At 40.0% G+C, this 23,504-nt stretch overlaps 1 protein-coding gene across 5 annotated transcripts in view; it reads right to left on the bottom strand.

The window, feature by feature from the left end:
- RGL1 (ral guanine nucleotide dissociation stimulator-like 1) overlaps nt 1-23,504 on the bottom strand; it is a 299,547-nt gene that overhangs the window by 111,062 nt on the left and 164,981 nt on the right. For 2 of the 5 annotated variants that reach the window (XM_011995344.1, XM_011995347.1), the window contains exons 1-2: nt 15,523-15,763; nt 14,410-14,520 (exon numbers count right to left, since the gene is read on the bottom strand). The exons of 2 other annotated variants lie outside the window; for them this stretch is intronic. In XM_011995344.1, coding sequence (XP_011850734.1) covers nt 14,410-14,520; nt 15,523-15,549 — 138 coding nt within the window. In that variant the 5' untranslated portion in view covers nt 15,550-15,763. Of the gene's footprint in view, nt 1-14,409; nt 14,521-15,522; nt 15,764-23,504 lie in introns of those variants that run through there. One more of the 5 variants, XM_011995343.1, reaches the window with a different exon arrangement.

Genomic DNA, 23,504 nt, shown 5'->3' with positions numbered 1-23,504 from the left:
CAACAGGTGATCACTATAGGAAATTACTGAGATATTTTACATTATTTTTTCAAACTCTGGTGCGGGTTTTACAGGTACAGAACATTTCAATTAGGACTGCCTATATTTCAAGTGTTCAATAGGCACATATGGCTAGTCGTTACCATATTGAACAGCATAGGCCTAGAGAGTTCTGGACCCACATCCCCCAGAGCAAGAGACCCGCAATGATGTCTGGAAGCAGAAGGAAGGAGCACCATCCACTCCAGCTGAATTCCATTGCACGTTTATCACATACCCTCATCTCATATGGTGCTATCAGTGTCCTCATGAAAGCTCCACACCCGGGATACAGGATGGGAGATTTTGTCGGGGTAAAAAACAGAAATGAGGCTCATTAACCAATAATAAGCATTATCACCTTAAAACTCCTCAAACACAAAGTCCAAATGCATTCTTCTGTCTGTGACATCAGAAACATAACAAATATCACAAACAATTAAACTAGAAAGTAAGTTTCAGAGAATTTGTTCTGAAAAATATTTCTTGCCTATCACAAACTGAATAGATAGCATAATTGCAACTATGTTAAAATGTGTGCCTGTGAACAAAAATTGGAAAATAATAAGTAAAAGTGAAAAGAACAGTGTTATCATGGCAGAATTATAGATGACCTTCTTCTTCTTAAAAAACAAAACAAAACAAAACGGGCTAGTCATGGTGGCTCATGCCTGTAATCCCAGCTCTTTAGGGGCCCAAAGTGGGAGGATCGCTTGAGGCTAGGAGTTCAAGACCAGCTTGAGCAACAGAGCGAGACTCCCATCTCTACAAAAAATTTAAAAATTAGCCAGGCATGGTGGTGTGCACCTGTGGTCCCAGCCATTCAGGAGGTTGAGGCAGGATAACCCTTTGAGCCCAGGAGTTCAAAGCTGCAGTGAACTACGATCACACCACTGTACTCCAGCCTGGGTGACAGAACAGGACCCTGTCTCTTAAAAAAAAAAAAAAAAAAAGTATAATGTTGCTTCATCATTCTTTTAAGAATGGCATTCCTTAAGAAAATTCCATCCTTCTTTTCTAAAGCAAACATTTATACCATTGAACACCAATGCAAAGAAAAAGGCAAGGAAGCATGCAGGAAAGTTCAGAAGCCATCAGAACACTTGATTTTTTTTTTTTATTTTTTTATTTTTGAGACGGAGTCTTGCTCTGTGGCCCAGGCTGGAGGGCAGTGACGCGATCTTGGCTCACTGCAACTTCTGCCTCCCGGGCTCACGTCATTCTCCTGCTTCAGCCTCCCAGAACACTTGATTTTAATGGAGCCAATTACAGTTGGGACAGTGTAAATGAAAGCACCTAAAAACAGAATTCTGAATTTCTAGAATTCTGAAAACCTCCTACATAAACTTTACATTTTGCCTAAAGTAAAAATTTCAAAGTTAAGAATGTAAAACCACAGAATAAAGAAAAGTGTTAGAGGGCCAGAGAGCAAGGGAATTGAGTTTTACTAATGAAAATGTAAATGTATATGGAAAATATTATGAAATTTATGTCACTTATTAAGACTCTTTTTGCCTGTGAGTTCTGGTAAGAAGGGTGCACCACAGAAAGTACACTACATGACAAGCCTGCAACATAAATCTCAGAGTAACAGGCCTCATCATTATGGGCATAACCTTCATTATGATGTTCATGGAGATGTGTCAGATCCCTTCACAAAAATGTGTTATGTAGGGCAAAACCTTACTGGTCTGACACTGGTTCAATGAAGGTTTGAAGCCAATTATAGGCCTCAGATACCAGATATAATATGATATATGAAAATCCTAAGTAGAATAACTTCAGAATTCAAAGCAGAAACTGAGTTCCCAGAGGTCTATCCTTGACCCATAACTCAAACCTGCATGTCACTAAGAAGTATATGGATTAACTCTAAATTCCAAGTCATTCCATCTATAAAGGTTACTGTCAAAACTAGGTCACTTCTCATACAATCATGAAATGTATAGGTCAAGCAATGATGACAAAGATAAGGCAAAAGCATCACTTTCTTTTTTTATTGTATCAGTAGTTGGAGTGTAAAATATAAGTTAAATTTAGCTGCTTCAATGTTTTCCTTTTGTTTCAAAAAATGGAATTTACAATATTACCAAATACCAAAAAAGTCACTAAAGATACATGTTCCATAATAAAGATAAGGCCAAACAATGTATAAGATGCTCACTAAGTACTATGTCTCAAACACTGTCCCAGGTTATGGGAATGTGACAATTAATTAAATATGACACTCACCCTTGAAACACTGAAACGAACAGGGCAAAGAGAAACTTTTTTTAATGTGGTAAGTGCTGTAATACAGCTTTCGGTAAAGTGCTAAGGAAACTCAGATAAAAAGATCATTAATCCAGAAGACAAGCTGGGAAAAGTAGAAGAGTAAAGGTAACATTTGAGCTGCAACTTGAAAGGTAAGTAGGATTCATCACTCAACCAGGGAACAGAAAAGCAGGGCAGGCAAATACAATGCCAAGCAGTGACACTATGATAACAGAGCTGCACATAAATGTGAACTTTACTGTGGCTGATGAAACCAAAAACTCTGGATTCTCTACTAAGAATAGGACCAGTCCTTCTCATGGAGACATAACCACATAGGTTATGTCTGGAGGTTCAGATGGAAAGAAACCTTTGAAACCATCTTTTGCCACTGAGAAGAGGAACATCATCTCTGCTGCTGTAACAAGCAGCATAATAGTGAGCTCAGGTTGGGGCTGGGCACCAAAATCAGAGCTGCTGTCATCAGCACTTTTTATCTCAGTCATCTGAAGTTTTACGCGCCTTTATCCCTCAAGCAGACACTCATTTGTGGATTGTCTAGATCAACATTGGATAGGAAGTCATTTCTATAAAGAATATCATAATCTTCCAACTCTAACCAAAGAATGTTCATGAGGAAACACTTTAATCAACTTTCAGTCCCTGAGAAACGCTTCTGTGGGAACAAAACAGCAGCAGATTCCTCCAGGACACCCTTAACAGTATGTTGTCTGAAAGCTGGTTCCTGAGGTTCAACTGGTCACAGGATCATTGTTTTGCACAAAAACGAGTGTTACACGCGTGCCTTGAGTCAGTGTACAAAGAGTCCCTTCTCCTCTACCACCACACACAGTCAGTAGATTCAGGGAGAATTCAGTGTTTGTTAGTAACACTTAACATAAGTAAATCACTTAGTAAGCATCTTTGTAGGAGAGATTTAATTTTCAGTTACAGCTCTGAGTACAAGGGTCATTTAGCTCCGTAAGTCAGCTGAGTACAGGCACAAATGAACAGGGAAGGAATGCTGGCGTTCAAGTGTCTTGAGAGAGAAGGAAAAGATCTTCAGATGCTCAGGGGGATCCCATATGAATAGAAGGAAGGTCGGATTTGTGGCCGAGCAGCCAAAGACCCTGGAATCTATTTTTAGGTCAGAAGAAGGACAGGAAGGAACAGGAACAAAAAAAGGAACTCACATAAGAGAAATGGAAAGCAAGAAGGAAGCAGCTATAATCAGCAAATGGAAAGACAGTGAGAAAAATAGATCTTTAAAACTGTGTTCCTAACAGGGAGGCCAGGAACACTGCTGGAAATGACTGAAAGAGAGAAGAAAACATAGAAAGCAGTGACAGGACTCCTCAAAGGAAGTATTTTAAATGTCTACATTTTATGAGGGTCAGTGTTGGTCAGTTGGTATCATTCTTGCCTCTGGCATTAGGTCACAAGTTCAAGTCCTACAATGGGATTTCGCTTCAGACCAAAAGTTAATTTTCCAGGACCTCTGCAAAGATGGAAGCACTTTCCATTCCTTGGTGCATTATTAGCTTTACCACCTTTCTCACAACAAATTAAAAGTACCAGAAAGAAAAAGAAGAATCAAAGAACAAACAGAACATATTCAAACACAAGATATCCACTGCATTTGTCTTAAGAATCCTGTGAGCATGGAGTATTTTTTCCCACAACCAACCTACAGACAGAAGCCTCGCCGTCTGCATTCTCAACGCACCTGGAATCCCAGTGGGGACACCGGTGTTGGCAGACGAAGTGCTACTCCTAGCTGAACATCACCTCTAATTAGGTAATCAGCAAGTGGGAAGAACAGAAAGTAGAAAAGATTGCCTCTGGAATGAAGGAAGAAAGGCAAGACTAATGAACAGAGCCACACGCCAATCAAGCACTTAGGTGGTGAGTAGAGAGAAAAAAAGAGAGGCCTCTAGATTAAATGACAGTAAGAATATCCTTTTATTTGTATAACGACTTACATATTAAAAAATATTTTTATATACATTAACTCATGTGATCCTCACAAAAATCATAGGCAGAGTAAAAACAGTTATTATCGCCATTTCACAGGTGAGGAAATGGAAGACTCAGAAAGTCATGTGATTCAGAAAGTCACAACCTCACAAGCAACTCAGCTCATTCCTGGCTGAGGCACTGGGGCTCAGGCATTGTATCAGCTAATCAACACATAGCACAGTAAGAAATTTTATCTTTATCTCATGTAGTTTAGTCCAGGACTTGAAATTGATGGTGCAAGAACAATTTGCTAACATCCTAAATTACATCCTATTAAGAAAGATTAGCATAATGCTTACCAAGCAGTTTTTAGAAAAACTGTTTCCTACTCTTTGATTTTTCTGTCAGAAATGGCAAAACACAAGACAGAATATGGCCCACTGTTAAGTAGTGAAATATTTTTTAAAGCATAAAAATAATACCAACAAATTACTATAGAAAAACTGAAGGAATTTCAAACACAAAATGTTGGACCCACGGAATAATGCAGTCTCTCATTATGTGAGGAGCCAGAGAGATAAAATACAATAGATGTTATTTCTAATATACGAGGATTACTAAACCCTGCCATGATTGTTCCTTCCTCTCAAATGTACAAAATGAGAGAGGGATGTCAATGACATACCTTAAACCTTGCTAATACTGTTTCTCACACAATCTGGGGTTACATAGAACACCAAGCTTCAGGCGGCCCATGTAAGAAAGCCACCCAGGTCTCTCCAAGGTTCCGTGGCAGGGTTCGAGAGGGCCCTGACCGTGGGGGTGCTGACGAGAGCCCCACCATTCAGTGAGTGCATACCGTGCCAAACACCTTACATACACAGCTCATTTACTCCTCACAGTCATTCCATCAGGAAGGCACTGCTATTCTCCCCTTCACAGGCGAGGAGCTCAGGCCTAGAGAGGTTAAGTAACTTCACAGCTCAGGCCTGTATAGCTCACATGTGGCAGAGGTGAGTTTTGCATGGAAGTCTGGATCTAAAGCATAGGTTCTTGACCACTGCACTAAGCTACCTCCCTATACCAAGGTTCCTGCTGAACATACCCCTGAAAAGGAAAAGCAGCCAGGAGGTGCCCGTGTCTACAAAGTCCCCAACTAAGCTAATTCCTTAGCCAGGCCTTGATGGCTCCGGGCCCTAAAGTCATTTTTAAAACAGACATGTTTATTGTGTCATGTCTTTAGAAGGAATCAGCCTTTGGACAGAAAGTGGCAAGTCTTTTCCCTGTGCTTCACAAACTAACCAAATGCTTCAATTACCTGAGTTTTCTATTTAGGAGTATCAGTTATCTCAATAAACAATTTCAAGTATTGCAATTTAATTTTTTTTTTTTTAGATGGAGTCTCGTTCTGTTGCCCAGGCTAGAGTGCAGTGGCACCATTTCTGCTCACTGCAACCTCCACCTCCCAGGTTCAAGCGATTCTCCTGCCTCAACCTCCCCAGCAGCTGGGATTACAGGCACACGCCAACACGCCTGGCTAACTTTTGTATGTTTAGTAGAGATGTGGGTTTTCACCATGTTGGCCAGGCTGGTCTTGAACTCCTGACCTCAAGTGATCCACCCATCTGGGCCTCCCAAAGTGCTGGGATTACAGGCGTGAGCCACCGTGCTCAGCCAAGTATTGCAATTTTAATTGGAAAAGTCATGACCATAAAGCATTTTATTTTTAGCCAATGTCTAATCCAGTTTCAGTTATTTTTACCTACATACTTAAATGTTCTTTTCTTAGATAAATATTGTCCACAGACTCTAGCTCCATCACTTCTACTGCCAGAAATTATGGGCATAATAAGAACCGCACATACCTATGGAAGAATTACTAGCAACAGGGTTGCAGAGAGATTCAGTTGACATGACTGACCAAAGACATCCTACCCTTAGCAGAAAAGGTTGCTTTTGCCTTCAAATTGTCTTCAGAATTAAGAAACTGGAAATACTCAGCCTTGGCTTCATTTTTACAAAAGATGAAAATGAGTATTTGAAACAGCAGGAAACAAGGGAAAAAAGTTGAATTGCTGAATTCTTTGCGGAAAAGAAAAACATAAAAAACTTCTGGGCGAGTTTACATAGGATTAGATTAACTGTGCTGAAACAAATTCAAATGAATGGACCACAGATGGCATAAGCAATTAAACGCTAGAAAATGTAGGGTAATGAGTCTGTGAGAGTTTAAAAAAGATCTAGAACCATCAGCAACACCCCACCCCCAACCACCACCACTGTTATCCTCAGAAGTCATACACTGCACAACATAAAGGAGAAGGTGGCTTTGAGGAAGCAAGCCAAGCAGAGGCCCGAAGCATTGGGAAAAATACGCAGTCACATCAGTGGAAAGACACAGGTACTTCTACAATGATAAGACAAAAGGATCAGTGGGAAATGACATGACTCTGTCTCTCTCTGTACAAGACTAACTGAGCTTCCTACAAGGTGGTGTCTTCTACCAAATGTTGTCAGCTCGTTCTCCTTTTAGTCCTTCCTTTCTTCCTCTGTTTTTATTCTTTTTGAAACTAAAAGTAGTTCTCCGAGTAAAGTCAATCAAACAATCTCAATAATGACACAATTAAGGGAAACCAAGCAAAACAGGACAAAGTCAAGCTTTGATCAATTATATAGAAGAGGCCATAAGTGACATTATAAGGTGAACCAAATCCTAAAAAATAAAATGTGAAAAGACATTTTAATATATAGGCTGTGTGTGTATTTAAGTGAGAGAGTGAGACTGAGAGGTGGTAGCAGTAAACTAGGGAAGCATTCTATCTTACTGAAATTTGTCTTTTATACAAGGAGTGAGAATGAGCAATCAGAGTGAGCCTCCAAGAGCAGTCATGTCAGCTGCTAGGATAAAGAGTATCAGACAGAATTTAAACACATTGTGTAGGATGATGGAAAAAGACCAGGACACCTAACCATAAAATTTCTTGTGTCCCTAACAACAAAATTATAAGTTTAACTGCTGTTTTCTAAAATACAACTCTGTAATCATAGTCCTGCGGGTTCCATATTTATTCTCTCTCCATGGTCTGCAGATTCAATTTGTTTGGTGTGTAGGGAAACAGAAGACTTTAAAAAAAGAAAAGAAGAAAGAAAAAGAAACGACCAGCTCTGCAAAGTTCTCTGGAATCTGAGAAGTCAAGCAGTGCTTTCTGCCTTATTCACAGTGAGCCTAAACTGAGATTTCATCTCTAGACATGACACATCAGGCATGCCTGGATCTGGTTTTTCTGCCGAGCCTTCTGATAGGAACACAGGCATTTGCTAGTGTATATGGAGGAAGGCTGACTTGAAGTCCCCAGTACATTTCACCCGAAGTCCCCAGTACATTTCACCCAGTGAGAAGAGGACAACACTGACTCCAGAAAGCCTTTTGCTGACCTGCTCTTTGAAACCAGTGTGCCTGCCAGGAATCCTCGCCCTGCGCCCCGCCTACACTCATCCCCACCTACCTTGTCCACTCTGCTGCCACAGCTTCAGTCAAGTCCTCATCCCTTTCTTCACCTCATTACCACTAAAGAAAGCCTCCTCCTGGGTCCCCATGCTCCAGTCTGGCTCCCTTCCGATGTATCTCCACTGCAGCTGTCAGTCATTATTCTAAAATGCAAATCTGACCATGCCACTCTGCTTAAAACTCTTCAATGACTATGCTAACATTAAAGATGAAGCAGATTCCATAGCTTAGCATTCCAGGTTCTCGGTGACATGACTCATGCCTTTCTCTCCAGCCCCCTTTCCTCCCCCTTTCCCACCAGGTTCCCTTATCTCTTCCCCAGGCTGAGCCTCACAGGGGAAGTCTCATTTCAGGCCTCCATGCCTTCCCACAGGCTGTGCTCTCTAGTTGGAATGCTGGCCCCCAGGGTCCCAGCTCTCATTTAACTCCTACTCATCCCTCACTTCTCCACTGAAGGGCCCTCTCCTCTGTGCAGCCTTCCTGGACTGCCCACCTGTCACTCACATTTGATTTAAATGCCCCCGATTCTGAGCTCCCCTAGCAATGGTTACACTTACCACAATATATTGTAATTAATTTAACTTTGTCTCCCTCACTTACTTGTAAGTTCCTCTAGAACAAGGAGTATTTTACTTTGTATTCTCAAGATTTAACATGGCGTCTGGCTTAAAGTAGGCTTTTGATGAATAAATGAATGGTATGGAAGGAGAGGTTAGCAGGCTCAAATGCAAATGACAGAATCATACAGAAATATGCAACAGCAGTGAGAGAGTTCACACTGGATGCGTTTACTAGCAAATGACCAAGAAACTGCCAAAATCTCCAAAGAACTCCAAATGAACTCTATGTCTCGAGATAGTCACACCCGCTGGCAACCCAGACACAGAGCTGAGCTTCTCTGCTGGAATGAAGTAACATTTCTTATCTTCCCCCATTTAACTAAAACTTTTCTTGCTCTGTTCATAGAAATTAATTTTTTATGTAAAAAGTATATGATGGTACAAATTAGAATGTTTTACTATATAGTGTATTTTTGCATATCCTAACATAAAATATGTAAGATAGTCAAAAGATTATGATTATTTAGAAGGGGTAAGCTTAAAGAGACACATATGCCATGGGCAAAGGAAACTAAAAGGAGTGGGATTGGGCAGTGACAGACTCCAGCTAAGCTCTAAAGTGGAAAGGCACAGTATTTACCTTATTTCTCTCATTTTCTTTCTAAGAGTAAAACTCCAAGAGGCTTTTTCTTTGTAATTTCACAGAAATAAGAATAAAATATGTTCATAAAATTATTTTAACAGAATATACATTTTTAAGTATAAGGAATTAATGTGCCTCTTATATTTATCCCATTATGTATTTGCTGGGAGTTGACATGTATTTTGAACTCAGTTGGGTATTCCCTGGACTGGTAAATTGAAATGGATATTCTTGATTACATGTCACATATTCGTAACACAGATCCCAACAGATTCTGAAAGCACCAAAAGGATCCAGTGTAATATCTCAGGCAATTTAAATTTACTGTATTTTCTTGATTGATAGAGGCTACCCTATCACTGGATTAATAATTTTAAAAACATATTTCTAAAGTCAAAATGAAAAATACCAGTTGGTTCATTTACAGATAGCTGCTAAATTCTGAAATCTACTTTCTAAAGCCTAAATTAAACATTCCAATAGACACATATAATGCAATCCAAAAACCTGTTTTCCTAGATGAAAACAAGGATGATCAACTATAAACTAAAGACTCCTCTAGGGCTTATCTCCTTACAATTCTAAAATCCCACTCCTGCACTTTCCAACCACACATAATTGTGATGCTAGCCAATGCTTTTTAACTCAAGCATTGCGTTTTTTTCCTCAACATTCAGCAGCAAGAAAAGTACAACTAGACCTCTTGGTTTTAAAAGACACTGGGGAATGTTCGTTAAAATGAATAATTGATACCTTTGTGCCCTGCTTTGTTACCGAATGCGTGTAAGACAGCTATAATCAATATCTAATTGATTTTTCTTGCTCCCATGCCCCTCTCTTCTTCTTTGTAAGTAAACATCTTCATGTTGACTTTGTTTTAAATGAGAACCAACTATGCATTCATACTTATAAAAACAATTAGTCCCCCAAAGAAGGATGAGGCATGATCTATTCATTCAACAAACATGTATTGAGTTTCTGCCAACTAGATGGCCATGGTTGCAAGCTTACAGTCTAACGGAAGATAACAAACAAGTAAACAGGCAATTACAGCAGAGTGAGGTAAATGCACGACCGGGAGACACAGAATGGACGCCTCATCCAGAGCTGGGGGATTAGAGAAGGTTCCCAGAAGTGAAATTAGCTGAAAATTCCAGGAACTGTATGCCATTTGAAGGCAACATGGATAGCAACAACGCAAAAAGGCCAGGTAGAGTCAATCCGAATGGAACATCCAAGTGAGAGTCAACTTCTCAATCCAGATGTGACACATGGTTATCTTACCACTGTACCCACATAACCCACAATTGGTCACAATTTGCCCAAATGCCACGTTCTATAACCTAACGTTTCTAGTTTCTTTTATTTCTACATATATTCAACTTTCTCCATTCTATTTCACTCTCTTTACCAGTCTCCCAGTTATCTTGCATTTCAACTCGGTCCCACAAACATTTATCAAGAGCCTATGTGGGAAACGGTGTGACAAATACTAGATACAGGGCAGAAAGGCCCCAGTGCCCTCCCACAAGGACTGCACGATCACAGCAGTACAGGACTAAGAGGAGCGACGTGACTAACCACTGGTCATTCCACTGCCCACAAATTTTGCAGAAGTGACCTAGCACTCACAATCCTGCTTGTAAAACAAATATCCTCACTTGGAACTTATCTTAGGCTGACATATTTTTTGGACCCTGAGTCTGTCACATTCTGAAGACAACAGCATGAACTCTTGACACCAAAGCCCTTCCCTAACAGTTGAATGCTTTTCCTCTGTCCCTTCGAGTATTCATCCTGAAATGGTACACTTCCTGTTTCCAGAGGATACTGATATTTTCTTAATTCATTTCTACATTATCACTGTCCATATACAACCACAACACTGGCACCAAAGACAAATAACAAGTTTTGACTCTTTGCTCTTCCAAAAATCACAAGATAAGTGAATGTCTGGGTGAAATTACTTCTTTTTTTAAGAGACAGAGTCTCACTTTGTCACCCAGGCTAGAGTGCAGTGGCACAATCATGGCTCACTGCAGCCTTGACCACACCGGCTGATGTGATCCTCCCACCTCAGCCTCCCAAGTAGCTGGGACTATAGACACACACCACCACACTCAGCTAATTTTTTAATTTAATTTTTTTTTTTAGTAGAGACGGGGTCTTGCTATGTCACCCAGGCTGGTCTTGAGCTCCCGGCCTCAAGCAATTAGCCTGCCTTGGCCTCTCAAAGTGCTGGGATTATAAGAATGAACCACTGTGCTAGGCTCAGAATTGCTCTTTAATGTCTCTTCCAATCCTAAGATTTTTTAAATTTTGGGGCATAATTGAAGTCATTTTTCTTTGAGAATTATAGGTGGGTAAAATGATCCCAGTCTAAGATGTTATTGTAAAGGGAAAATAGGTCAGCATTTCAATATTTGGTTTTTCAAAGTTGCCAACATAATCTCACTGTCAATGGGCAAAGATGCAGCTGCATGTATAAGTAAACTGGGCCTGGGACATACTCGGTTGTAGTTTTCCAAACACAGGGTTTTACTTTAAAAGATCAACTGAACACAAAGTTTAACAGACAAAATAAAAAAGAATGACCTAAATGTTTTGGACTGTATAATACTTCAGGTCTGAGGATATGTAATTATTTTGCTCTCTTCCCCAAAATTGAATCTTAATTATGTTTTGAGATCTGAGTACTATAAAATACAAAAATTATATTCCATCTTTTAGGCATCTGGAATAAGCATTACAGACATGTAACAAAGCTATGCCTACCCTCATGTGCTACATAACCTCATACGTATCTTCATGTCTTCGATGCACCCTGCTTTAAACCTCCAAAATGGGGAGTTTATCAATGAGATACATAGCTTCACAACAAATATCTCAATTTGCAGCTTAAGTTATCACTCTAGACATGAAGAAAAGAAAGTTACATCTCTCAAGTCTTGCAACATTAGGGAAAAGCACACCCAAAGCATCCTCAGTCTTTTGAGCCAATGTTCTTTTCTACTACTATGGAAACAGCCTCAAGGTCCCAGGAAATTCTTCATAACAAGGAGCTAACCATCTGGATTTGAATCTGGTGTTTACCACTTCATAGCTGTGTGACCCTGGCAAGCAATTTAACCTCTCTGGGCACTAGTTTCCTCATGTTAAAAAAGAGAGAGAGAGAGAGAGATCATCACAACACCACCTTCCTCAGAAGGTTGTCATACTGCAATAATTTCCTCACCTGACCCCATTCTCTAGTAACTCTGAAACTAGTCACTTTGAAGAATTTTGAAAGGGTACTGGAATACAGGAAAACAAACATGGGGAAGCCACTCGGTTCTAAAGAGAAAGGTTTTGTAATTGCTATGGCTCAGTGGGCTGAGTCACATTTAATTAAGTCTGGAATTTTCAAGGACAAAAACAGAACTTCCCAACAGGACACCTAAGACAAGAAAACATGTAGATTAGAGCTGCAGAGCCCCTAGGAACTTGCAATTAAGGAGTAGGCTGGTAGCAGCGAATCACACTTTATTGAAATGGGGGCGAGGGGAACAGATTCCTCCATCAGCTAAAGCCAATCTTTTCACATTATCCTCCTTCTCAATATTTCATATCTACGGTTGAATCCAGGGTGAATTAACTCTGAACTATGTATAAATTTGAGAACACTGGGAGAAGAGAGAGAGAAGAAAAGAAGTGAAGTCAAGTGAAGAGAACAGTCAGTGGGGATTGCTAAATAACTCTGAGCATCTAAATACATGACAGTTTGTAGATGTGGGGCATACAGAGTGAACCCCTCCATTTCCAGTGACTTACTCATAACTAATGTTGTATATGGCTAAAAACTAAAACAGTCACCCAAGCAACATCAGTCTCATTAGAAAGAGAGGAATAACCTGATACCAAAAAAATGCAATGACCCTTCTGAAGACAACTGGTTCAGAAGCTGTGAATCATTCTGAAACAGCTAGAGGCCAAACCACATGGACGCCACATTTAAATAAAATACATACACACAACCACCAAAAACAAAGTGATGACTTGTCAGAACTCTAGTTCTGCTTTCCCTATCAGGTCTGCTGGTGATGTACATAATTAATTTTAAAATCATATTCTGAGTAAGGTAGGTTCTTGGTAAGTAAAGACCTCTAGTTCTCACTGGAAGGTTCCTATCTTTCCAGACCACACCTGCAGATTTCATTAACAGTTTATGGCCCTCATGGGTGATACCTTGGCCCAAAGTACAGCAGCAGGAAAGGCCTAAGTTGAAGCAGCTGGGGAAGCCCAAAGCAACAAATGCCTGTGTCAGCAGACTCATGGCAGAGGAAGTGTTTGCTGCCGACCATGGGCCATCATCCTGCCTTAAACTCCCTGGAGTTACAAGTCACACATTACCACTACTCTTAACACGAGGACCTGTGCAATTCTGTGTCCTGTCCTCCTTCACACTCCACCTTTGAATGCTGCTCAAAATATTCTGAATTTTCAGAGAATCCAAGCCACTAAAGATGGGATGCAAGTGCGTAAATCTTCAACACTGTGAAGCCCATCGGCTAGAATAAGGCCAGCCAGGTGAAATCACACTCCATCCCCTCTATTCAGTCAACCATTCTTTTCTTTCTCTAGGCTTTTTGGGTCGCCTCTCACTGCCTGGTCTGAGAATTACTTCTCTTTCCAGATCAAGAATCCCTTCATTCTTCCACATGTTTGACACTTGCCCAAGTAGTGATCCTGTCACCGAGCTTTCCATTTCTCACATTCGCTTTATTTGGGATGTGTTGAAGGATCTACTAGGTGATATCTACAAACTTGCATGACCTCACCCAAAATTTTAGAATCTCAGTGGAAAAGAGTCCTGTTTACAGAAGCAGCATTTTCCCAAAGGCCCACCACTCTACACACAAAGTAGTAGGTACGAAGCATCCATTTGCCTTCTCCCAAGATACAGAAAAGAGATCACAATAGGAAATCTACCACGCCTCAAAGGATGCAGACTTGGAATGCTCTGTCTCCTGAGCAGTCTGGGTACCTCCTAGAGATATAGGAGCAAGGCAGACACTGACAACATCAACAGGGGGAGGGCAGAGAGAGACAAGGGTGCCTTCTGGGCAAAGCTGCTTATGGCTCTTGTCTAAGAGAGTGCTGCTCTCTGGGCCTGTATTGTGTGTGTCATCTTCTGCCACTCCACCGCCAATCTATTTGCCAAAGACCTCAAGATGTTTCTAAGAGGTTCTAAATTATTGACAAGCCTAGGGAAGATGCTTTTGAAAACATTATATACAAAAAGAGACCTGTTCAGCTAGTGCAAACACTTGGTCATTAGCATTTTCCTTTTTAAAGTGAAAAGAGGAAGAAAAAAAAAAAAAAAGCCTGCCTCTGTTAAATAATAATGATATTCACAGAACAACAGACACTGAAATTCCAAAGTTCACCATCTCGCCAGCTTTACTCACCCCTAGCCATCTTGCTCCTTTATTGGCAGCCTGTTGAATCTGGACTCTTTTGAGGGTGACATGGTAAACAGCTCCTTCCTCTACCTCTTCACCCCAGTCCTGAATCGAGCTCTGCCAGGGACGGGATAAAGAGAAAGAAAAAGAGTATTTTTTCCTCTCTGCTAACCACAATCTATCCCAGCTGCCTTGCTGCTTACAACAGCACTCAGGGCACAAGATGGGCTGTTCAAAATAAATATTACAATCCGAGCAATACAAGACACATTTTGATAGAGGGAATGCTGAGATTTTCTTGGCTTGTAGCCCCTTCCTGTGGTATCAGGATCCCCGGACTTTTCCATTTAGTTATTTCTCCTAGACTTGCTCACATATCTTAAATAGTTTGAAGTCTTTCTTTTTCTTTATAAAGAAACTAGTTTAGTCCTGATTAACTTGTCCCCCTTAACTGAAAGGAAAAATAATTCTTTGTAAAAAAAAAAAAAAAAAAGAAAGAAAGAAAAGAAAAGAATAAGTTTGTACTCTTTAAAGTGTCACTGAAGAAAGCAGATTTTAAACTCAGACACAAACAAGTGTTTAAAACGCCAAGAGTCCTCACTCCTTTGGAAGTGAAGTGGTTTGCTTGTCTTTTTCTCCACATTGTTTTGGAGCCCACAAAGTTAGCGGGGGTGGAAAGTTTATATTTCCGTAAAATAATCTGGCAAGTGCAGAAAAAGCAACACATCACCAGGCAGTTTCTACTAAAATCTGTGCAGCGACCCCCTGGATTTCCATGTCCCCAGCTAAATCTGAGGTTTGTGTTAAAGAGCCGCTGGGACGCAGAAGCGCTGCGCGGTTCACCCACACTAACAGTTCTTTTTCCTTCAAAGTTCTCCCCTCCTGACATGCATCTGGCCCCAGACACACCACAGGCAATTGCTAAGAAAGTAGGTATGGTTGAAAGGGAGAAGACACGCAGAGAGAGAGGAATACAAAGTGGAGTGAGAGAGCTTTAGCTCACAAGTATGGAATCGGATTGCTCCGTTCACTCCGAGGGAGTCCAAAACACGCCCAGCGAAAGCGGGAGAAGATTCCCCACCAGAGAAGCCTCGGGAGAAGGCAGAGAGCTCTCGTTACCATTTTAGCTTGCCAAAGCAATTTCATTCTCAGTTTTCTCTCCGGTGCGCGAACGCTGCATGATGCGCCCTGCTCTGAAGCCAACGCAGTGTCTGCTGGGCTCAGCCCGCGGCGCCTCGCCCGGGTCCGGGTCCCGAGCGGCCGCCGCGCACAGACACGCGCCGCGCTGCCCCCGCCGCCGCCGGTGCGCGCGACTCGGGCCACAAAGGGAGCGCGGCGAGCGAGCGAGCGAGCAAGCGAGGAGCAGACTCCTCCCCACGCCACTCCGTGATGTAAGGCTTTCCTGTTTGTGCTTGTGAGCACACTCTCCCTTTCTTCAGTCCCATGGATAAAGTCAGCATGAAAGCGTTTCTCCAGCGCTGAAGGTGATTGGGAAACAACACTTTCAAGTTTATCAGGTTTTCCTGACGGTCACCAGATGCCAAAATAGAACCGAGTGTGGGATGGAGGATTTGTGTGTCTTCTTCCTTCGCTAAAACAATGGAAGGAGAAAGTCCGAAAAACTTCCATTATCTGCCTATTATCTATTTTGATTTTACAATAATTAAGTCAGAATGACCCCAATGAGAGCCGCAATACTAGAAGCCAGGAAGTTTTTCATTAGGACAGAGGATAAGGTCAGAGGACACCTGGGTATTCCAAAACCGTGTCCAGGGGCTATGCCCTCTCCTGCATCAGCACACTGCCAACAGGAAATCGCGCTGGGCTTTTCACCACCCATTATGATAAGGCTCAATTACCGAGTAACTGGCCATTGTGGGTGGGAAGGGAACAAAACAGGGTAAGGTTTTGCTGGGACTGACAGTGTCCTAGAGGTTCTGTGAGTCTTTGTGAGTAGCCACTATGGGTTGAGTTGTTTGTACTGTAGGGACACAGTAAGATCATAGCCACAGGGAAAAGCTCTTCATCAAATGACTACCAGCAGGAGTTTTATCATAATGGAAAGATCTACTATAGGGATAAAAGATTATTACATTTTTTTAGATCCAGTTTTAACAAGTCAACAGGAAGAGATACCAGATAATGCAGTCAAACTTGACACCTGCCAGAATTCCATGCAAATTGCAAATACCTTTAGGGCTCATGTCTTTCATACTATTCACCCTAAATGAATTTAATCACCTTCAAATTAAAAAAAAAAAAAAAAAAGGTCTCCCACTAATTGCCATATTATGACATAAGCCCGGGTTTTGGTTAATAGTAAATATATCATGAGCTGAAAATTTAGAAAATCAAGTGTACCATGTTCCCAGGAGAGCAGAATAAATGACAACAAGGGCACATTAAGGAAAAACAAAAGGATCTGTGGACACTTGAGAACATCTTCAAGTCATTCAGCCAGGTTATCCCCATACAACCAGAACCTAAGGGCACAGTGACTGTATAGAGATGAGATGCCCTTTTAGCAAGCTGAAGTGGTTGTTCTATAATGTAAAAAACAAACAAAAAACACATAGACTAAATCCTTCTGTGATGCTCAGGACACAATGTTGCTGGGAACCAGAGGAAAATCATGTGGAGGACCTACCTCCCTGCTTGTTAAGCCATCCTCAGGAACCCAGGCCCACCTCTAGAGGACCTATTAGGTGATCTTGGAGACCACAAAATGCAACTGAGGACAGTTAAACAACCTGTAAGATTAACTTTGCCACTACTTTAACCTGATTTTTGGCTACACATTTGGCAGTAACTAAAATGTTTCCATTTCAGGGATATTAAGCAGTTTCTTCAACCTCACTCTTCCAGGAAACCTTCCTGGACAGAGTGGCTTATAATTCACAAGGCCCCACTCAGGTTTCAGATCTCCTCACCTTTCTCTGTACTCCAACCTAGTGTGTAAAGGGAAAAGAACTAGCTTCAAGGCAAGTAAATACAGCTTCACATCCAGCCTTGCAGTGAGTGAACCTGAATGCTACTACCCTGGGCCTTAATTTCCTTATCTGAAAAATGGGACAAACACCTAGCTGAAAGAGTTTGAAAGAGGATCAAATGAAATAATGCACGCAAATCATCAAGCCCATGGTAAGTGATCCAAAAAAGTTCCACTGCCTCCTTACTGCACTTACTGCCAAACCATATTGATCCAGACTCACTGAAAGGCATGTTATGTATGCAACACTAGGAAATCTGAAATGATGTCTTCTCATAGAATTACTTTAAAATTTCAGAGAGGTTTTCCAAGAATAACTATTTGTATTTATACCTCACAATGTATGTAATTTTGTATAAATACTGTTCTACCAAAAAAAAAAAAAAAAAAGAGGCAGACTTTATGCTAAATAGAACAATTGTGTGTTGCAGTTTACAAATTTTTTAATATTCATTTAAAAATATTTCATCAGTAAGCAGTTAAGTCCATATTACCTTATTACCTGTACCTTTGGGTTTAAGTACTTCTGGTCAATATGTGGGAAGACAAACCAGTAAGCCATTTATAACTCAGTTGGTGTTTATTTACTACAGTAGCCTTCCCGCAACCTAACAGAGTCCTGAGAGGATAGGTCAAGTTTAGTTAAAAGATCAGGAATGTTTTATAGTTTTTAGAGAGCAAGACTTGCATCTCTGGTTCAGTTTATTGCAAGGTACTTTATTCTGATACTATTTTAAATGGAATTGCTTTGTAAATTTCATTTTTAGATTGTTGTTAGTATATAGAAACACATTAATTCTTTATTTTGCAATTGACTGAATTTGTTTATTAGTTTACAGGGTTTTTTTTGCTGATACACCTAAATAGAAAGACATCCCGTGTTTATAGATTGAAAGACTTAATATGTTAAAATGTCCATATTACCCAAAACTTTCTGCATATTCAATGCAATCCCTCCCAAAATCCCAAGTGTATTTTTAACAGAAATAACCAGAATAACCTTAAAATTCACATGGAACTACAAAGGATCCTGAATAATCAAAGCAATCTTGAAAAAGAAGATTAAAGCTGCAGATCTCATGCTTCCCTATTTGAAAACATATTACAAAGCTAGAGTAATCAAAAGTTTATGGTACTGGCATGAAGACAGACATACAGACCAATGGAACAGAACAGAAAGCCCAGAAATAAACCCAAGCATATGTGGTCAACTGATCTTCAATAAGGATGCCAAGAATATACAACAAGGAAAAGATAGTCTCTCCAACAAATGGTGCTGGGAAAACATTTGTACAAAGACTAGATCACATGCAAAAGAATGATATTGGACATTTATTTTACACCATACACAAAAATCAATTCAAAATGGATTGCAGACTTAAACATAAGACCTGAAACTATAAAACTCCTTAAAGAAAATTGCTATAGTTTGGTTTGTTTGACCCCTCATAATCTTATGTTGAAATCTGATCCCCAGTGCTGGAGGTAGGGCCTAATGGGAGGTGTCTAGATCATGGAGGCAAACCCCCATTAATGGCTTGGTGCCATCCTCAAGGTATTGTGTGAGTTCTCACTTTATTAGTTCCAGTGAGAGTTAATTGTTACAAGCAGTATGGCCCCCATCTCTCTCTTGCTTCCTCTCTCACCATGTGATCTCTGCACATGCTGGCTCACCTTCCTCTTCTGCCATGAACTAAAGCAGCTTGAGGCCCTCACCAGATGCAGATGTTGGCGCCATGCTTCTTATATACAGCTTACAGAACCATGAGCCAAATAAACTTCTTTTCTTTATGAATTACCTGCTCTCAGGCATTCCTTTATAGCAACACAAAGGACTTAGATAAAAATATAGGGAGAAAGCTTCATTATATTGGCCTTGGCAGTGATTTCTTGGATATCACACTAAAAGCACAGGCAAAAAAATTAAAATTAGAGAAGTGGAACTACATCAAACTAAAAAGCTTCTGTGCAGTAAATGAAACAATCAATAGAGTGAATAAATGACCTATGGAATGGGAGAAAATATTTGCAAATCATGTATCTAATAAGGGGTTAATACCCACAATATTTTAAGAGCTCTACAACTGAATAGAAAAAAAAAAAACAATTTTAAAACAGGCAAAACACCTGAATAGATATTTTTCCAAAGAAGACATACAAATGACCATCACATATATAAGAAAGTGCTCAACATCACTAATCATCAGGAAAATGCAAACCAAACCGTACTGAGATATAACTTCACATCCGTTAAGGTGGTCATTATTAAACACATACACACACACACACAAACAAGTGCTGGAGAGAATGGGGAGACATTGGAACCCTTGTGCACTGTTAGTAGGAGTGTAAAATGATGTAGCCACTATGGAAAACAGTATGGAGGTTCCTCAAAAAATTAAAGATAGAACTACCATATAGTCCAGCAATCTCAGTTCTAGGTATTTACCCAAAATAATTCAAGTTGAGATCTGAAAGCGATACTTGCACTTCCATGTTCATTGCAGCATTATTCACAATAGCCAAGATGTGGAAGCAGCCTAAATGTCCATCAACAGATGAATGGATAAAGAAAATGTGGTATTATTAAGTATTAAAAAGAAAGAAAATCCTGTCACATGCAGCAACATGGATGAACCTTGAGGACATTAATCTAAGTGAACTAAGCCACTTACAGAAGGACAAATACGACATGATTCCACTTATATGAGGTATCTAAAATAGCCAAACTCTTAGAAGCAGAAAGTAAAATGGTGATTGCCTGGGGCTGGAGAGAGGGGAAAATAGGGAATTCCTGTTCAGTGTGTACAGAGTTTCAGTTATGCAAGATGAATAAGTTCTAGAGATCTGTACATTGTACTTACAGTTAACAATAATGTACTGTACACCCAAAAATCTGTTAAGGGGGGGAGACCTATATTTAAGCATTAGTATGTTGCTAGGAATAGTTTTGTGTTGCCATATTTGGTGGGCACTGACAGTAACAACAGAAAAGTTCTAGCATATAAGAGGAAAGAGGTATGGAAGAGCACCAAACTGGGGAGGAAAAAATTTTTCTTGCTTTACAGTTTTACCAGAGCCAATAAATAAAGAGCAAATGCAAGCAGCTGGTGTGTTGATTCTTTAAGAGAGTCTGTCTAGAAATGGAAGTATATAATATATATATACCCCATTCATTTATTTATTTATGTAGTCATTGGTCTCTATGACACCACATTTTTCTACAATTTATTCTACCTCTCTGGCTGCAAGAAGAAGTAAAAAATATAAAAGTTATGACAGAATGTACTTATGTAGGATGATATGGAGTGATATCTATGTATCTGGGTAAATGATGGGACATTTGGCATATGAGTTTAAATTCTAGCTCTAGATGACTTGCCAAGCAAGAGTCTGACCCTCACTTCTCACAGCCTTATTTTCCTCATTTGTCTCTTGTCATGCTTGTCATGAGGATTAAATGAGATATACTACATGAAGTATCTGATAGCGCTTGGAACATAGGAGGCATTGAATAAAAATGTCTCTCCTCTCTCTACTCTCACACCATTTCCCTTTCATGTGATTTTGTATCTGTTTACTGCTTTTGGTTTGTAACCTGAGTGTTCTTTATACTTTTGCCTGGGTAAGATATTATATTGCATAACAGAAAAGTAAGGACAGTGAAAGTATAATGGACACTGTACTTCGAAATAAGTATGTAATAAAAACTTGTCTTAAAAACCATATATCTGATAAGCGGTTAATATCCAAAATATATAAAGAACGCATACAACTCAATAGCAAACTAACCAACCTGATTTTAAAAATGGGACAGGGGACTTGAACAGACAATTTTCCAAAGAAGACTGACAAATGGCCAACAGGTATATGAAAAGATGCTTACTATCAGTAATCATCAGGAAAATGCAACAAAACCAGAATGAGATATCACCTCATACCTGTGGGGATGGCCATTATCAAAAAACAAATGATAAGTGTTGGTGAGGATGCAGACAAAAGGGAACCTTGATATGCTGTTGTTGGGAAAGTAAATTGGTACAGCCACTATGGAAAACAGTATGGTGATTCCTTAAAAATTAAAAATAGAACTACCATATGATCCAGCTATTCTAGTTCTGGGTATTTATCCAAAAGAATTTAAATCAGTATCTCATAGAGATACCTGCACTCCCATATTAATTGCAGCATTATTCACAATAGTCAAAATATTGCAGATACAATTATTATTCAGCCTTAAAAAAGGATGAATAATAGCCAAGCGCGGTGGCTCACACCTGTAATCCCAGCACTTTGGGAGGCCGAGGTGGGCGGATCATGAGGTCAGCAGATGGAGACCATCCTGGCTAACACGGTGAAACGCTGCCTCTACTAAAAATACAAAACATTAACCAGGCGTAGTGGCAGGTGCCTGTAATCACAGCTACTTGGGAGGCTGAGGCAGGAGAATGGTGAACCCGGGAGGCGGAGCTTGCAGTGAGCCGAGATTGTGCCACTTCACTCCAGCCTGGGTGACAGAGCAAGAGTTTGTCAAAAAAAAAAAAAAAAGGGAAATCCTGCCATCTGTGGCTACATAAATGGACCTGGAAGACATACTAAGTGAAATACACCAAACACAGAAAGACAAATACTGTATGGTCTCACATGTGGAATCTAAAATAGTCAAGCTCATAGAAGCAGAGTAGCATGGTGATTGGCAGGCTGAGGGGTGAGAGAAATGTGGTGGTGATGGTCAAAGGGTGCCAAGTTTCAATTATACAAAATGAAAACCTTCTAGGGATCTACTACAGGTCTATAACACAGTGCCTAATAGCTACCAATACTATATTATATACTCAAAATTTTCCAAGAGGGTAGATCTTTTGTTAAGTGTTCTTCACATACACACACCAATAGTAAGAATATGATACTAATAATAATAAAGGAGGAAGGAGGAAGCTTTGGGAGGTGATGATATGTCTGTGGCTTTGATGGTGGTGATGGTTTCATGGGAGTATACTTACCCCCAAACTCATCAAGTTGTATACATGAAATATGTACAGCATTCTATATCTCAGTCATACCTCAATAAAGTTGTTTTTTTAAAAAAACTTGCCTTGAAGATGGCAATATCAACATAAAATGGTAAGAAATGACAAGGCCTTGGCTTTGTCATCCTCAAACTCAAGGCTGCACTGTAATGTCCTATGCCCAGTCAAAAGTTTAGAAGAAAGCGGTCCTGAGAGGGCAATAATAATAATAATAATAATAACCATGCGAAGAAAAATAAATAAGTGCGAGGGCAGGATTTCCATTCCACACCTTAGTACTACGGAGCACAAATTGCCTCTATTTACCTATAACCACTACCTAAGCAGACTAATGTGAAACTTCTCCCACTCACTGGTAGTGGACTTTTGAACAAAACTGATAATTGTCCTTTTGCAACATTTTACTCATAAACTATAATAAAGATTATAGATCCATTAAAACTTTTGGAGGAGGACATAAGCAAATAAATCTGGTACTTCTTGATTCCTTCCTCCAACAATATGAAAGCATTGTCAAAACACAAGGTTTTTAGTTCTTCCAATGTCCCTATGAAATGCTTCTCCCTAGGTTTGCAGGCTGTGTTCCTTACCAATCAACTCTCCATCTTCAGTTTTCCTCTATCAGTTGGGCATTCTGCTATGGTTGTTCCTAGCTATGATAACTGTGGTTTCACCTGCTTTTTGCTTGAAGTTTCAACCTTCCTTTGCAAAGGGTAAAGAGCCAGTCATGTTTGGTTAAAGATGATCAGGCCTCTGAAAACTCCTTAACCAGTAAGCAGTTGCTTCCATTTTCTGAAGGACCAAGTTGACTTTATTAGTTATCACAGAAATACTGTAAGGTATGAGTTAAAAATTCTCAATGCTCTGTTATTACATTTTTACATTTAGGCAAGCAAATTACAAGTCCACTTTAGGCAGACCTTTTACAACTAAAGAAGGAGGCTGCCCTAAGGTATAGAAAATGAAGACAGAAGAAACAAGCAAATAGCACTCAACAGATGATAGGCCAAAGGCAGAGAGCTCCTCGGGCCATGATGGCAAACATTATTCAACTAATAGTTCACCAATTGTTGGCAATTATT

The sequence above is a fragment of the Mandrillus leucophaeus genome, unplaced genomic scaffold (assembly GCF_000951045.1).
Source record: "Mandrillus leucophaeus isolate KB7577 unplaced genomic scaffold, Mleu.le_1.0 Scaffold484, whole genome shotgun sequence".
NCBI classification, from domain to species: domain Eukaryota; kingdom Metazoa; phylum Chordata; class Mammalia; order Primates; family Cercopithecidae; genus Mandrillus; species Mandrillus leucophaeus.
This window is presented reverse-complemented; position numbering and strand designations above follow the sequence as displayed.